The 16,706-nt window shown below is 37.7% G+C and overlaps 1 protein-coding gene across 1 annotated transcript in view; it reads right to left on the bottom strand.

Moving 5' to 3' along the window:
- The window catches only part of SHISA9 (shisa family member 9), a 191,495-nt gene that overhangs the window by 10,884 nt on the left and 163,905 nt on the right, over window positions 1–16,706 (bottom strand). Inside the window, exon 3 of the mRNA XM_056338407.1 lies at window positions 11,311–11,466. Coding sequence (XP_056194382.1) covers window positions 11,311–11,466 — 156 coding nt within the window. The remainder of the gene's footprint in view (window positions 1–11,310; window positions 11,467–16,706) is intronic.

The following is a 16,706-nucleotide window of genomic DNA, read 5'->3' on the forward strand; positions in this document are numbered from 1 at the left end:
TAAAGGCCTCTAAGCTCATGTCCTTTCATGGCATCTACAATTACAAATATATATGAAAAGGTCTGCTGTGAAATATTTATTTTGTTTTATCTCATTTAGGCATATTTATCACTTTGAGTTTTATTAGAAACCTTATATATGGTAAGAAAACTTGCCTTTTGAAATAGAAACTATCTAAGGAGTCATGCTGTCATGCTTAGCTTCTGAATAAAGCATGACTGCGGCATAAACTGATTATAGGAAATGAGGGTTTGGCTTGCTTTCTAAAAAATGCTGTCCAAAGCCAAAGAGGTTAACACTTAGGAGACTTGCTTAAAAGGCTTCTTCTGCTTCTTCCTTCAGTTATCTTGCTTGCTTTTTCACTGGGTAGTTTTTAATGCTTCTCAGCAAATCAGGACAAATCTGATTGTGTCAAAAGCTCACAGCAATGCTTTCATACATGAACAATAATATGGAATTGTTTGTAACCTTTTTGGTTGGGGAGGACCTTCAGTTTGTTTAAGGGCAGGGCTTCCTAACTATTCCAGGAGCACCGCTTCGTTGTACATTTGCAGAGAAACTGTGCAGCCATGTGCAATAACAGGCCCTAGTACCGCAGTCAGTAATTCAGGCAGTCCACACACAGCAGCGTGCCTTGCTCCTGGGAGTGGACCGCAAACCAGGTAGACTGTCCTGGCAGGCTGCACACTGAGTAGTATGTGGGTCACGTTGGAAAAAAATTCACAGTGTTCTGCAATGTGATTCAGCATCTAAAAATGTGTGTTTGTTTTTTCCTTAAGGTGTCAATTTATCTTATTTAATGTTGACTGAAAAAGCTGTTATATTCCTGACCACATTTATTTGTAATAACTGTTCTTAGCATGAACCTAATTTCATTTTTTTCACACATCCCTGTTGGCATTCTTCTGTGTTCTGAATTTCATTTTCAGTTTTAATACTTTTTATTAGATGTGTTTGGGTCTTTTAGTATACTGCTGGTTATAACTCTTAAACATATGTCTCAATCAGCTACAAATACTTCTAGTTGTGATGATGTAGGAAGCCGCATGAGAACCCAGAAGACCCTTTTCAAGTCTCTAAATGCCTAATTAAGACGTGTTTTTAGTGCTGAAATAAACCAGCATTTTTCTGGCTTTCAACTGACATCATACTAGATTTATGTTATTTTTTCTGTGTATGAATGAGGCCTAAAGGCTTTTTGAATTGCACTGGTTAAATGAAAAAGGTCCTAGTGATGTAATAACTATTTTTTGAAGGAGTTATTTTTATTTGGTCTGTTTCTTAACTGCTATAATTTTAAAGAATTTTTAGCAATCATTCTGGATTGAAGTTGATTTTTATTTTTTTTTTTCAAAATTAACTGTGGCATAAGTTGTTTCTATTAGAAACCTATCTTTTCTATTCTTTTTGCCAGAAGGAATCCTTTTCAAGAGAGAGTTATTAAGCAAGAGAAAAAGAAAATCTAGGAAGTAATTACATAGCCGTACATGCACACATTCGGTTCTGTTTTTTCTTGTCTCTCCCTGTCTCCCTCCTATTAGACTATGTGGCATTTGTATTATTAGTCTTGTGCATAATTGCCAGAGGTTTTCAAATCAGAGTTGTGTGTCAAACTGGAAAGAAATAGTGTTCTTTGGCAACTGCCAAACTTCCACTGTCAGAAGAAAATCAGTTTCATAAGGTTTTTATAGATATTGGCCAAACCCAAAGGCAAAGCAGAACTAATGCCTGCTCTGAACAGATCCCTCTGAACAGCCTTCACATAAAGCAAAAGCATTTGTGTCTGACAGACAGTCAAGGAAGAATCAGTAATGAATCTCTCTTCAATGAATATTTAATCATGCACACACACATAAGACTTCTGCCATATCAGTGTTCAGCTCCCACCTCTACCTTTTTATCCAGGAATTGCAATCATAACCATCACTTGTGAAAATGAGAACCAAAAGCACTGTGCTGCAGATCTTCCTCCCCCACTGTAGCAGATCCCTTGCAAGGGAAGGTGAACTTTTTGCAGGAGCACCTTCCATAGCCTAGAAAGCTTTGCAAACTTTCCCACTATAAAACCTACCAATTGTACTTAATATTATCATTAGGATGGGACAGACTGATATTCTTGTAGTGATTTTTTTGATGCTATAATATCATAGCTACTATATATCAGATTCCCTACCCCCCAACTTCTTTTTTCCTCTTATCCTTCTTCAAATAAGCTGTCAGGGAAGGACTTTCAGAAAAATTAACTGTGCATTACAAATCACGTTACTGCTCTTCCTCCTTCCATGCCTCAAGCCCTTTGTTATTATAGTATGAGTGTGTAGGAGTAAAGCAATGATCTCTGTGGCTTTTATCTGTGTAATTTCTCTCTTAAACACATTTACTGTCTTTAGAACATCATTTGCAGAACCAAAATAGCAGAGAGATAACTGCTGCTATTTATATTATATTGTTAATAAGGGATTCATTCCTATCAGTTGTCTTACTCTTCTTACTTGGTATTCATGGGTAATTCTGAAGAACATCACACTACTGCTGTTGACATATACCATGTACAAAGCTGGAGAGTATTAAAGCTTTTGAGATTTTGATTTCAGTTAGACCCCAAAAAAGGATTATTTGCTTAAGTAAACTTGACTTGCAACAATGTAATCTTCATACCTGTTTAAAATTACAGAGACAGACCTGAATGTTCATGTCACAAACACTGTAAATGCAACAGACTTGAATGAAATACTTAAAAGTCTGTTATCTGCATGGAGATATGAATCTGCAGGCAGATTCTGATGTATTTAAAGAAATAATACTTTCATACAAAATTAAAACCCAATGTGAATCAGTAGAACTATGGGAAAGAAAGTACAAGTATAGGAATTGAAGTCTGTTTCGCACTGAGTTTGCTTCCCAAACCCCAAATTCTTAAATTTATTCCAGAATTAAGCATATTGATCGTAGTAGGATTTCAGAGTTACACTCTCTGCCTTCACTTCATTATTCTTTGGTGGGTTCTTGGGAAAAATTAAATCAAAATCCTACCTTAAAAATCTACCTTTCATTTTTCACCTTTTGATTTTTAAGAATAAAAAATCCTGGATCAATAATTATAACCTGATTTATATTTGGATATTGTCAGCATAAAAGACTACTTAATAAATAAAAGTGCTCCCTGAAAGCCTTTAGTTAGAGAAACTGTTTATTTAATTCAAGAAAATTATCTTCAGTACTTTTCCCCAGAATTAATTCAAAGCTAACATTTTGAAATCATTTAGAACTTCACTTCCATGTGCTGAGTTTAAAACATTTTCTAACTACTGCAGGTATTTAAAAATGGTAATGAGCTCAAGATATATTCTTAAAATCTCAGTTAATTTTTTGAAAAACATCTATGTGTGGATTTGGGTCACCTGTAAGTTATAAGTTTTGATCATTTTGTACTTCTGAGAACCACTTGCAGGATATTACATGTTGAGCACCTGTATGAAACTTATGATAACCTGTAATAAACTTATTGCAAAGATATTGCTGTAAATGACCTGCACAGCTAATAGTTCAGGATGGAAAAATCAGTGGAGTATGTTCAGAACAACTAGTACCATTGATATGTAGGCTCAATGTTTGGAATTTTAAAAGCCACACTTCAGACTAAATCTAGACTTTAGCTGGGATCCCACAGTGTTTCTATTTATCTGCAAGTATTCACAAATGTTTTCTTATCTTTACGATCAACCTCTGCTCTTAAATAGTGGTTAAAAAAATTGCATTGCAGAATGGGAAGTATGTTTATACACAGATGTGTGTTTACAATGCAAAATATAACAGTTGCAGAAAACAATGTTTAAGAAGGATTGCAAGTGAAAATGCTTAACATTGTTAGACTTTGTCTTCACGTGAGCTCAGCTTTGTTTATTTGTTCACTTCTATTTAGCCTTATTGCCTAAGTGTAAAGTTTCACTTACTCGTATCTTCACTTTATGTGTAAAAAATCCTGTGCATCATTCATTAATGCTTCATAGAAATAGGTTTGATTAACCCATGCTTGATTTAGCTTTACTAGTTTCCTTCCTGTGGCCATCACTGATCTCAATAGATGGAAATAAACCTGGTTACTGTAAGCTATTTACCTCTGAAGACTGCAGTCTTCCAAGGCATAAGACAAGCAAGAGACAGTAAAAAAACTTGAAAGCGTAGCATTCCATAACAGTCAGCTGGACTCATAGTACTGTTATTTTAGATCTGCCCGTTGTGTGTTATAAAAAGGAGAAATTTACTTCTTGTTTCATTTAGATTTATTATCACATAATAAGGATTTTAAAAATAAACCAGTTTCCAGAGAACCAACCTAAATTTTAATGGAAGGGTTTGAGTTCTCTGTGATGTATAACTGATAGGTTGTGGAGTGGTGTTTATAATCTGAACTTTTATGACTATTGGCAATGGTTTCATTTTCACTGTTTTAAAATACATGCTGGTAAAAAGAAAAAAATAGTTTCTCCTTTGTAGGGAATCCAGTGTAGGGAACATGACTGGAAATTATATAAATTTCAAGAACAAGAATTAAGGATGTGCAGATTTAAATTTGCTATTTTGGCATGAAAAATAGGTTAAGAGTTTAATAGATCCTTATAAATATTCTTCATCCAGCATAAAACCAGGTAGTGGACCAAATTCAGACAAAACAAATTCAATAGGTGTGAATCCAACCCAGAAAACTGACAGTCCTGAGATAAACCTAAACTAAATGGGCCTGAAGGTTAGATTTGCTTTCTTTCACATGTTCAATGTGTTGCTAAAGTCTTAAAAATGAGACAACGTAGATGGAAACGTTTAAGAGCAGCTTATTTTGGTGTTAAAACTGCTTCTTGTAAAAGAAAGACTATTTGCAATTTCCTCCTGGCAGCCTAGATGTTGTTTCTGTTAAGACCAATGTATACCCAAAGAGTTACCTTTTCACAGCTCTGCTTATTTGCTAAAGGATGGCATAGGCAATGGCTGCTCGGGTGCCTGATCACTTAGAGCAGAATTCCTCAGCCTCAGAAAGAATATCACCCTGTAGATTTTATAGTAAAATGTTGTTTCTTTAAAAGGCTGTAAAAGAATGTCAGTGATGTAAATGATCTTGCTCAAGATACTGAGGCTTTGTATGAACAACATATTTATAATTAAAATATGGCTACTCACTGGAAGAAGAAATTAGTGTGCTGGACGGAAAAATACGAAAAATTTTGATCAAGACTCCCTGAGCATTTTTTATTTGCCTATGACAGAGTGCCTGTGGTTATCAGAAGCTAATCTGGTAAATAAAACAGAGGAAACAATTAAATGATTTAGTGCAAGCAAGAAAAGGTCTTGAAAGGCTGCACGAGCTGGGCAGGACATGAAGCTTGGGGGGTCTCAGCAGAAGACACAGGTGGAACAAGAGACTTCATCTTGCTGGGAAATGGGAAGGCTGAGGGAACGGTGCTACCGGGGGGTGGTAAGGGGAGGCTTGCTGCTCAGTGCTCCTTGGCTTCTCTCCTATGCCTGAAGGAGAAGCAAGGATTAAAGTATGAAAGACTTCCTCAACAAATGAACACTCAAAAGCTTCAAATTCTGCAGCCACACTGGGCTAAGTAAATAATAATAATAATAATATACCAAGCTTTTATGTCATATTTCCTTGAGATAGAACCGTAGTTCCGGCGCTGAAATGGGCAGATTGCCTAGTCTGGCATTATGCGTGACACTGAACATACCTCTAGATATATGAAATCATTAACTGAATCACCCTCTGGATATGAAAAATGATGCATTAATCTGTACTTCCTTGTCTGTTTTCATGGTGTTAAATCCAGGGAGCTACTCCCATGTCCCAGATTTTTTTAATCCATTTTTATGTAACTGCTTATGGAAGTAGTAGCTGAAAATTTCTTTACTCTTCGAAATGAAAACACAACTCCTTTTTGAGCCTTCCAAAGACACATGAATATTTACCTGTCAGTGTAACAGGGTGGCTGGTTTAGGAGAATAACACAAACGTACTGTGCCCAATTCTGTAGTTCTACCTTTTCTAAAGGTGAATTGTATCAATCCCTGTGAATGCATGGGCAGGCTTTTTTCCCTGTTGTGTGTTTCCTTTTTTCCAATTACAGTATTATTTTTTTTTCAGCCCAGAGCATAATGAACTATGGGAACAGTACAGAATCTCATCTGGTGAGAGAGGTACCAGATTCTTAGGGGGCAGTTGTGCAGTCACTTCTATCCTGGTAAGACAGATCTTGTGTCAGCATAGGGTTACAATGATTTTTATGGAAACTGAGGATCTGAAGCTTAAGAGAAGGTACCACCAAATTTCACATCGGGCAGGAGGATGGTTCAAAGATAACATCTTAGAGTTAACCTTATGGTGATCTTCCCCTTTGGATCCTTCTGTGTGTGTAGCTGTAAAGGACAAACAAACCAAACAGTTTTCTCACATGCGTCACCTTTTTGAGGGAGATGTTGCCATGTGCATTGATGCACTTGTGGCCACAATATTTTCTACATAGTAACAGTGACCTAAACAGGAGATACTTATTATTCAAGTGTCATATTTGCAAAAACTCACTTTAGAGTTTTGCAGCTGCAAGCAGAGCTTGGAGCACTGTCTAACGTTTCCTTTGGGATCAAAGAACTGTGAAGCTCCAAGAAATGCTGGGAGCTATGGACTCAGAGATGTGATTGTGAGTCTTCTGCCAGTTATATCCTCCTCTAGCTGCACTATATCCAATCAATTAGAATTAATGAGATCTGATTTCATCCCACAGGAGACTACAACTCCCAGCATAATCTGAAGGCTTTCTAGGTCTGAGTTTCAGGGAGTTATTCTGTCCATTATTTGGTTTTGGGTCTGGGGGATTTTTTTGGCAAAAATTTAGACTGTCTGAGTTATCTCTTCTTAAGTCATGCCCAATCAGTTCCTTAAAGGCTGTGTGTGAGAGAGGGGAAGAAGAAAGTTTATGAAAGAAATATAAAATCATGTTAAACTGTAGAAATACTTGTATTCTGTTTTCACATGTGTGTCTGTGCACCTCTCCAGCAGCTGAGTAATCCATCTCCCAGTCCTGCAGGGCTTTAGAAAGTTGCATTTGAGGTATTTTTTAATTTTTTCAAGAAATTCTAAAGAAAGTTGGTTACTTTGCACTCCCTGAAACTCAGGAAAGAAAATCAACTGTTACTGCGGCAAGCTTACAGATCAATGTGACTGAATAAATATAACTAATACCTCAGGATAGTGAGACCAGTTTGAGCTCTAGGAAACTTATTAAGCAACAGGATGGACTCTGACTATTACAGCTCAGCAGAGTGGAATTTGAGGTTGGATTGTTCATGCTTTCTGAATGAGTATCCACATGATGAGTAGAAAAATTTGTGATGAGCTACCTTTGTATGTCTTGGGACTTGAATTTTATAAAGGTGTTCAGATACAAGATCTCCATCCACTTGTAGCTTTAGGCATGTCAGTATTGCTTAAGTGAGCAATAACCATTTAAGCATGGAGTAAAAACATGGTTGATGAACTGGAAATAAGAATAATTTATGCAGAAAAACCTCTTTCTGCACTTTTCACATAAATAATGAAATATGGCAAAAGCACCAAAGAAAAGTAGGATCATGTCATCTCAGGTGACCAAAAAACTGAAATACCAAAACACTGAGTGGTTTATTGCCACAAAATATTAAGTGACCACTTTTGGTGGGACTGGTCTTACAGCTTGTTAACCCTTTTCCCTCAGATACAGTCTCTGGCATTCTCTGGTGGGACAAATTTGGCACTGTTGAGAAAAGATTCTCTGGCTCAAAAATGAGCAAATAATGGATGAACAGAGTGCACCTATCAGTTAGGCTAGAGATGCTAGGAGATGGAGTGTGTGTCTGTTCTTTCAGGAAGTGTGTGTTGCTCTGTCTCATTTCAAGGGTGTCTTCTACCTTCTGCTGATTATTGTCTGGTGGTGTATGTGTTAAGGTAGAAGAAGTGCAAAATTCTGGTGCGGTGAGGGAAAGAGTAAGTAAATCTCAACTCACTATTACTCCAAGCACTCATCTAATATAAAATAGGCACAGAATATTCTCACATTATTCAGAGATGTAAATGCCCGTAGACAGTAAGAGGGAAAGTTGAATTTGGTCAGTAGCTGCTGGTCAGTACTTAAGGAATTCTGGAGGCTGCAAAAAATAAATTCCTAACAAGAAATACGGAAAATATCCTTTTCCATAGAGTGTGTAAGGGTTTGGCTGTGCAGTTTGAACTGGTTCACAAAAAATATTTTGTGTTTTAAATAAAATACATCCACATTGGCCTTTTCAACTCTCTTCTCCCCTGTTGTGCTGAATCAGACACTCTGCAATGCACACGTTGCATTGCATACATGCATGAACAGTCCAACTTCAAATTGCACTCTGTTGGAGTCTAGGGTGTAGATCTGAATAGCTTCTTAGTGACCAGCTTGGCCTCACTACCATGGTATTGGTCATTCCCATTCTGTAGGACAAGGCAAATTAATAGCAATGGCACTGTTGTCTCTTGTTTTCACAAGCGCTTGAGTCTTAGGTACTGAATTTAATGCAGGTCCTGAACATGGTCCAGGATGGAGATCATTGTGACTTGCTACTTTCCCATGAACTGACTTTTCACAGCAGCGAGTCACTGAGGGATGAGTAGCTTACTTCCCAAATTAGACAGCCAAATTTTTAGGACATCTGTAGTTCAGAAGAAAGCAGCTGTGTGGAAATTAATTTAATACTGCCTCTGGTAAAGCATCACTTTTTCAGTTATCTAAACTTCTTACCACTTATGGCCACACTGTGACGAGTGGTATTAACGTACTATAGCTACAGTTGCTACAAAGCAATAGCAATACTTCTTCCTCCACCTCCATCCTCCATTAAAGAAGAGAATTAATCACAGTGGACTACACCTGAACAATGGGATCATGCAGAGTAAGAGGCACTTAAATGAATATGGTTTGCCTCAAACACATGGAGATATACACAGCACATCCCTTATTAAACTTATGTTGTGGCAAATGAATCCACCCTCAAGCCATTATAAATGAATGCAAAGGGAAAGGGACTAGATGCATTCATTAACCTGCCATGGGGATCAGTAAACGCGACTCTGAATGTTAGCATATGAAAAATGCCATTGCCCTGTGACATGAATACCAGGTCAGGGTGAACTCAGTCTATTTGTTCAAAAGATGTTGTCAGGTTAAATTTATACTGGGGGGCCTGATGTAGGCCAGTTGCTTTTTCCTCTCAGAGCTCCTACAAAGCCAATATGAACTCTGCAATGTGCAGTCTGTCTAGGCTGATGTCAGCATGGTCACAAACCCAGGCCTGGCTGGCATCATGGAAAAAAACCTCTTTGTGATTTTGGGATGTACTCAAGAGGTACCTCTTGGGAGGAATCATGGCTTTGAGAGTCTGAAAGTGGTTAAAACCAGAGCATATTTAACTCTTGCTCCATACGTCCAGACAGAAGGCGTGAATGTGTAACAGTTTCAAAATCTCTGTTGTTTTCTGCTGAAAAGTTTGGATAACAATGCAGCACTTCTGTACTTTTCTTGTGAAAATTTACTTGAATCTAAAACTTGGCCAATGTGGTCTGAAACCAGTAGGTCTACAGGGGCGGGGGGAAAAGCACGGGTAGATGCTGTAATCCTCCTGGAAGAAAATGTCTCTGAAAGTTATGTTTAATTTAATCTAAAATTCTGAGAGGCATTATACAACTTCTGGAGCTGAAGTGCACAATCTTTCAAGGTTGATTTAACTGTATGGTTATAATCTAGCTGCATTAAAAACTTGTACTCAGACACCCAAGAAATACCTAAGTTGTAATTTAATAATTTTTTAAAATAAGTACATTCAGTGGCTCTTAGGCAGATGAGAGAAGTTTCATCTCTCATTTTATTATGCTTAAGTACCTTTTAGCTTTGACAATTGGCTTGCCCTAAATTGACATCTGAAAAAGAATCAGAGCATAAATCTGTGATAATCACCACATCGTTACACAGTACCACCTTTTGAAGAAGCAATTGTAAAGCTACTCCGTCTGTATTCAAAAGGCAGCAGAAAGCTATTAACACTTGTCTTTTATAAACAGATTTAAAAATGCCACATGTAAGAAACAAAATGACAAGCTAAACCGAGGCTAAACTATTTGAGATGGGACTTCAATGTACATTTTGTTAGAGGTCTGCTATCCTGAAGTTTGGATAAAGGAATGTCAGTTTGTGATGGAAATTTCTGGCGTGACAAATACTAGATTCTTAAGTCAGAATGTTCTCAGCTGTTCTGCTGTTTTTCTGAGCTAAATAGCTCTGGCTGGAAATAGGCAGTGTGATACTGCTCTAAATTCATGGGGAAATGATGTTAACATCCATATGTGTAAGCTGAGCAAGGGTTAGTGCAAAGCTATGAATAGACCCCCTCTTAGTTCTTCGTTTATTGTTGTCTAGTAGGGGCCTGAAATGTAACATCATAAAGGCTTTCTGTCTTCACATAGCGTGCAGCCGGTATTTACAGCCCCTGAAAAGTATTATCAACTTATGTTTCCAATATGAAAATTATGTCAAAATGTTTACCCACTATTGTCCTTTTCCCTACCCACAACTGTTTCTTTGAAGATGTTCTTCCATTTGCTTAAAATAATAGTGTATTATACTGATCAGTCACAGAAAATAGCCACTACCAGGACCTTTATTAGGAGCTTTATGATGCACGAGTTATTTGAAATCATAAAGCCTCAGACTATTCCTTCAGTGACCTACTAATGCGCATCCTGCAGAAAATGTGAACGCTCTTATTTTGGAAGCATACAAGTACCTCTCTTTTTGGAAGTGTTTACCAGGTGTCTAAATTATATGCTTTAAATTTGCAACATACTTGATGTTTTTCTCTCTCATTTGTTCAGATAGGTATGGAAAATGCATACCAAAATGCATAGGTGGGCATATTCGGGGCATAAAGAACTAGGGCTGAACACTGTGCATACAACATAGGTGAAACTTGCTGAAAAATGGTGTACAGTAGGTATGGTGTAATTTTGTATGCACATATAAACACACATACTTCTGATCACTGATCCTTACATGCAATTTTTTTATCACTAATTATAGTCCCCCTGTTAATTTTTAATACACTTGCAACTAACATAATATTCTATATGAAATTCTATCATGAAGTAGTCCAGATGAGCAAGACTTTGTTTTTAACTTGGAAGCAGAATGTCAGCTGACAACAGCAAAAGCAACATACTGATCTAAAGAGAAGTCATGCGTCGTGTTGCTTACTTACCGACTGCCTTTAGAGAGGCGTACTTGTTAAGCTCTTTGCCTGGGGGCTGTTGCTCATATGGGTTTGTGATCTGTCCCAGGCTGGGGTATGAATGTTGATGTGCCATCTGAGGAAGGAGGGGAGATGTTGGCATGACATTATTCATCTGTGGCGGGTCTGTATTGAAGAAAATCAACAAGCATTAAGAAAAAAATAAATCAGTCTTAAGGTTTTAACATCATTATCCAGTACAGATTAGACAGGATATGTCATGAGATTTAATGCAACAAAACACTATTTACTATGAAGTGGGAGTCTGAGTACAGCAAACCTGTATTTCAAACAGTTAATGGCGTGATTAAAGTCTGACGAATGATTGTAGCAATACATGCTAACTTTCATATAAAGATCTTTGAACTGAAAAATAGGTTTTCAAAACAGTTGCACACCAACACAAAGGCTGAATTTGCTGCAGCATTAGGATACAAACCAAAACTTGAATTTTATTCCAATGTAGCTTGAATACAGGGCAGTAGTATCATTCTGTCTGTGCAGTTATATAGCCAGGATAATTAAAATTAGCTTAGCTAGTCTGCTGCATATATGCAGTTAGACACTGCTTTTAATACCAGAACCAGCTCGGTTATTTGCACTCTGCAGAGTGTGCAGTTTTAGCTCATGAATATCATTAGGTAATTTCTTCAAAGCTCACCCTTTGTCCTTATGTTTTCTCCTTTTCCCTGATGATTGGTATCACAATATCATACCAAGATAATGTTCTCTGTAGATTACATACCTAAAAGCAGGAGCTAATTACTGCTTAGGTACAGTTTTATACCAGCACTCACCCCACAACCATTCTGGAGTTGTTTTGTTCCTTTATAGTAGAGAATACAACCTGGATACTTTTCTTTCTAAGATATATCATAATTTATTAGTTGTTTTTAACATTTGGTTTCAGCTTCTAAAAGGTTTGGTCAGAATTGTATGTTACACTCCATTTGAAAACCTGAATTTCACAGATTTCAACATGGTCAGCATATCTTTTACGCCGAGTCTTTATCCAGGCTGTGTATTCTGAGATATTTGGGCTGATGGTCAATCCTAGAACCTTATCATGGCTTCTGAAATCACAGATGAGCGCATTTTTCTCCTGCAATGAAACCATGGTGCTGGATTGGTGACAATGCACTAACTCCCACAGCATCAAGCACAGGCTTATGATCATGTAGAAAGCAAGCTGAACAGTTAGAGGAAAGGAAGTTTATTGTGATGGAGTGAGTGGACCACCCCACAAGTGCCCAAAGGATCTGGCAGGAGCCAAATAATCCCTGCAGCTTGCCAGGATTTTCAGGGAATTGAGCCACTGGCCTTTCCAAAGCTCATTAATGAAGCTGAATGCATGAGCAGCAGCTCTGAAGTCAGGTAAGAGATTTACTGCTAGGAGAGAAAAGGAGAGTGAAGGTGTGTTTTAACTTTCTTCTTATTCACCGTTGCCGCTGACTGGTGCGGTCTCCGCCGTTCAGACAGAGGGTGCCCCTGCCTCTGCAGAGCAGTGAAGTCACATCCTCCTACCACATACACATGTAAACAAGTCGTGAGGGCACCTCAAGGCAACTCAAGAAAAACGGTGGAAATGCTACCATCTACTAACAGTATGATTCTTCTTGCTGTTGCTTTTTGTTAATAGGGAACAAACTGTTTGTTGATAGTAAGCAGAGCTGAATCAGAAATGATTTTCCCACAACAAAAGAATTTTCCACTAAGTGGTTTTATTTCTTTTACCAAACAAATGAAATTGAAGTTGGACTTTTTTTTTGCAAATATTGTGTCAGATCAGGAGAAACATTTTATTATGATTGCAAGATTATATATATATGTATATAAAATAAGGTGGCTCACTCTTAGAAGAGAAACGTTATGTTGGATTGAAAACCAGATACTTTTCTGTTTCAGAATTCCCCCAAAAAGTATTTGAACACTTTTGGAATCTTTTTTGGTAGGTTTACCTTGAAAGGGTAAGTTTTTTAAGTCAACCCTTTCACAGAAACAGTTGTTATTTTAATGAATTTCTATTTTCTAATACATAAAATCTCTCAGTAAGTTTCTGTTCAGGTGTAGTACTGGCACATTTGATGTAACTAAAGGGAGTGATTCTCTTAGAGCAAGAATTAGTGAAATCCTATTCCGCTCCTGTTTGATCTCTAGAGTACAACTGCGGAAAGCCTCTTACTCTAATGGCTTGAACCATAAAATAGCTGACCACTCTTTCCAAACCATCCACATCTTCTAAATATCTCTTTTATGGATGCACCTGCAAGCACATTATTGAGGAGGAGTGCTAGCACAGCCACGTTTCGGTAACGGGGCAGCTCTAAAGATACCAGCATGGGTTGCACCTTTAATACAAGGAAGGTGTCAAATTTTACCACTACAGACACTCCTTTTTTTTTCTGAGTAGAGCTAAGTCGGCACTTTGTAGATGCTACTACTATAAAGTTCACTTGTGGCACTTCTCATTATTCAGTCTATCAAAACATCATGATTTCACTGTGATGAAAGTATTCTGAGCACATTAAATAAGGTGTAGTTAACCAGGACTCAGACCTATAATTTTTACTCAGTCAGCTCTTTAAACATAGTGAAGAAAGTTACCCCAGAAATGTACTGGGGAAAATGAATGAGGTGTACTTGTGTTTCATCCAGATGTTCAGTGGCAGACTGTTATTACTAAGTTGCTGAGTTACTAATGTTGCTGAGGTTTGATTCTTTCAGTGTTTATGAAGATGGAAGGGAGTGCATTTTCCATTTCTGGATCATCTTTGCCTTCTCTTGTGTCTTGTTAAAAGCCCAGAACTTCCTGAATTATGAATTTCAAGCAAATTAATGACTTACTTTCACTGCTGCACTGACTGCACAGTGCCCCTCACTTGTACCCAGATGCTTATACAAGACTGAGTCATCACATAGAAGACACAGTTCAAATTACTCATTCCACTGGCCATTTGCACAAAGTCAATTAAGCAAAAGGCCAAACTCTGACAAAGTGCATTGAACTATATTGAAGACCAATTACAATTTGTAAAGAGACTCCCGTTGGAATGGACTTCTAGGGCCTAAAAGGAAAATCTCGTCTGGATATATACATCAGTCTAATTTTGAATCATACTAAATTTTAGTCAAACTGGCCAAGACTGTTGAATGTTGCATTTGCTTGCTAGCTCACTAAACTACGTGTGTTCCGATTCCTTATCTTTGGGTTTCTCAAAATAAGTTAGCAAATGGGTCACTTAGGTTGTTTTCTCCATGCAATGTAATGGTGATGAGTAAATTCACTTGTATTTGGATGCTATTTAGGAAATGTTCGTAATGGAAGTAAAAATGATGCAATGCAAATTCTGCAGCAGGACCTGTGACAGGGAGTGCAAGTCTAACCACTGGGGGAGCCTAGGCTTGGCCGGTAGCAACTAGGAGGTTCAAACAGGTCTTGCCTACTCAGCAGCAATCCACATATACTACTAAAAAAGATATTGGCCTCAGCAGGGTTGTCTTATACTTGTAAATACTGCCCCAGTCTCAGCAATACCGGATAAGGATTCTCTCAGGAAATAAAGAAATTTGTCTACAACTACTTCACAAGGTTTCAATATGAAATTTGAGATTTTTCAGTTTGAGACTTTGACATTTTTTTCCTGAAATTGGAAAAAATACCATGTCTTATATTTTGGGGAGCAAATAGTAATCTATTGCATTAAAAAATATTTTGGGATACAAGGGATTGGTTTCAATTGGAAGCAAGTTTAACCGGAAAAATCCCTGTCGGTTTTATCACTGAACTCTAGCGCCAAGTGAAATCCCTTATACTTATAAACCAGATATTCTGTGTTTGGTATTTGCAAATAGCTGGCTTCACTGAATGGGGACAACTTTAACCTGAAAGCTGTGGCTGTGCTGATACTTCACTTTTGGCAACCTGACCCTGGTGCATTGTCCAGCATGGCATTCCATATAACCAGCTGCACTGTGCCACTGCCAATTTATGTATTTATTTTCAAAAGACAGAGAATATGAATATCACAAAGAGTCAAAAAACTGTTTGTGCCACAGCTTCTAGCATGAATAGTCAGACCTGATTAGCAATGATGATATTGTAAAAAGCTTGCGATATTCACAATCTATCTTATTTTCTGCTGAAGCAAGCAAATACGATGCCAGTCTGCTTCCTAACCTCCCAAGGCTTTGAGGAGTCATTCTAGATGTAGCCTTAAAAGTTTGCTCTCTTTCTTCCTACTACCAGCCTAAAAGGCAGAGTTTGAAAAAGCATGCTGGAACTCACCACACAGAAGCTAGATATCTGCTGGGCAGAAAATGAGACATACAGGAAAAAAAAATAAAATCTTCAGATGCTGAAGAGTCCTTTTGACTGTTAACCCCTTAAGAGGCCTAGGTATAGAAAGGCTTGTGGGAGGCAAAGGGAGCAGAAAATATAAACTGGAAAGAAGCTGCACCAAAACCAGTTTATAGCTAGAGAAATTGGGGTTTACATCCCGGTCACCAACAATGAGCCTTTAGAAATGGCTATAAGGCATTGGCTTCTGATTACAGTCCTAGTAGCTGGTGAAGACTGATAATTACATTATCTGTCTATTATCTTGACTTACATCTCAGACTGTTCAATTGAAACTTATATCCAGATGTTACAGCTAACAGCTTACTGCATTTTTCAAGTGAAAATTTTTTTTTTTGAGTGTTTCCACCACTCCCTGATTGTGAATTTTGGAGTTGCTTTAGTGTGTGTCACGGTGACAATAATGTAATTGGTTGCTGTAGCTATGCTGCATTCTATCCAATTAAGATGGTGTCATATCTAATTTATGCGTTTCATTCAGAAATCAAGGAATGAGCATCTCAGCAATTATTAAATACAAACAAGAATCCAGTGTGGAAACACCTGACACACCATGGTCACATGTCTGAATGTGGTAAAAAAGCCCCAAAACTTCTTTGTTCTTTTTGTTTGTTTGTTGTCTGCATTGTTTATATAATATATTGTACTGTTCACCTAGTTCGATTATTTTTGTCAAGAATTATGGGAAAAAATCAGGGTTAGAGGAAGAGATGCTAGTAGGCAGCTAGCAATAACAAGCTTATTCACTGTTTGAGATCTAACAACCTGCCATGAACGTTCCCTAAGCTCAGCCACTATCCTCCTCCTCTGCAGCCATGGGAGAGTGAAACCTGTTATGTAGAGTGGCCGGCGGATTCACTCCTTTCTGTAGCAATGAATTCAGTTTTGGTGCTTGAAGACAGGGAAAATGAAAAAAACTCCATAGGCACAGTTTGGAATCTATTAGTAAATGAGCAGTTCCAGGCATAAAGAAAAGAACAAATGAGACAGGCAATGCAGTAACAAAATA

This window comes from Falco biarmicus, chromosome 4 (assembly GCF_023638135.1).
Source record: "Falco biarmicus isolate bFalBia1 chromosome 4, bFalBia1.pri, whole genome shotgun sequence".
Taxonomy (NCBI): Eukaryota; Metazoa; Chordata; class Aves; order Falconiformes; family Falconidae; genus Falco; species Falco biarmicus.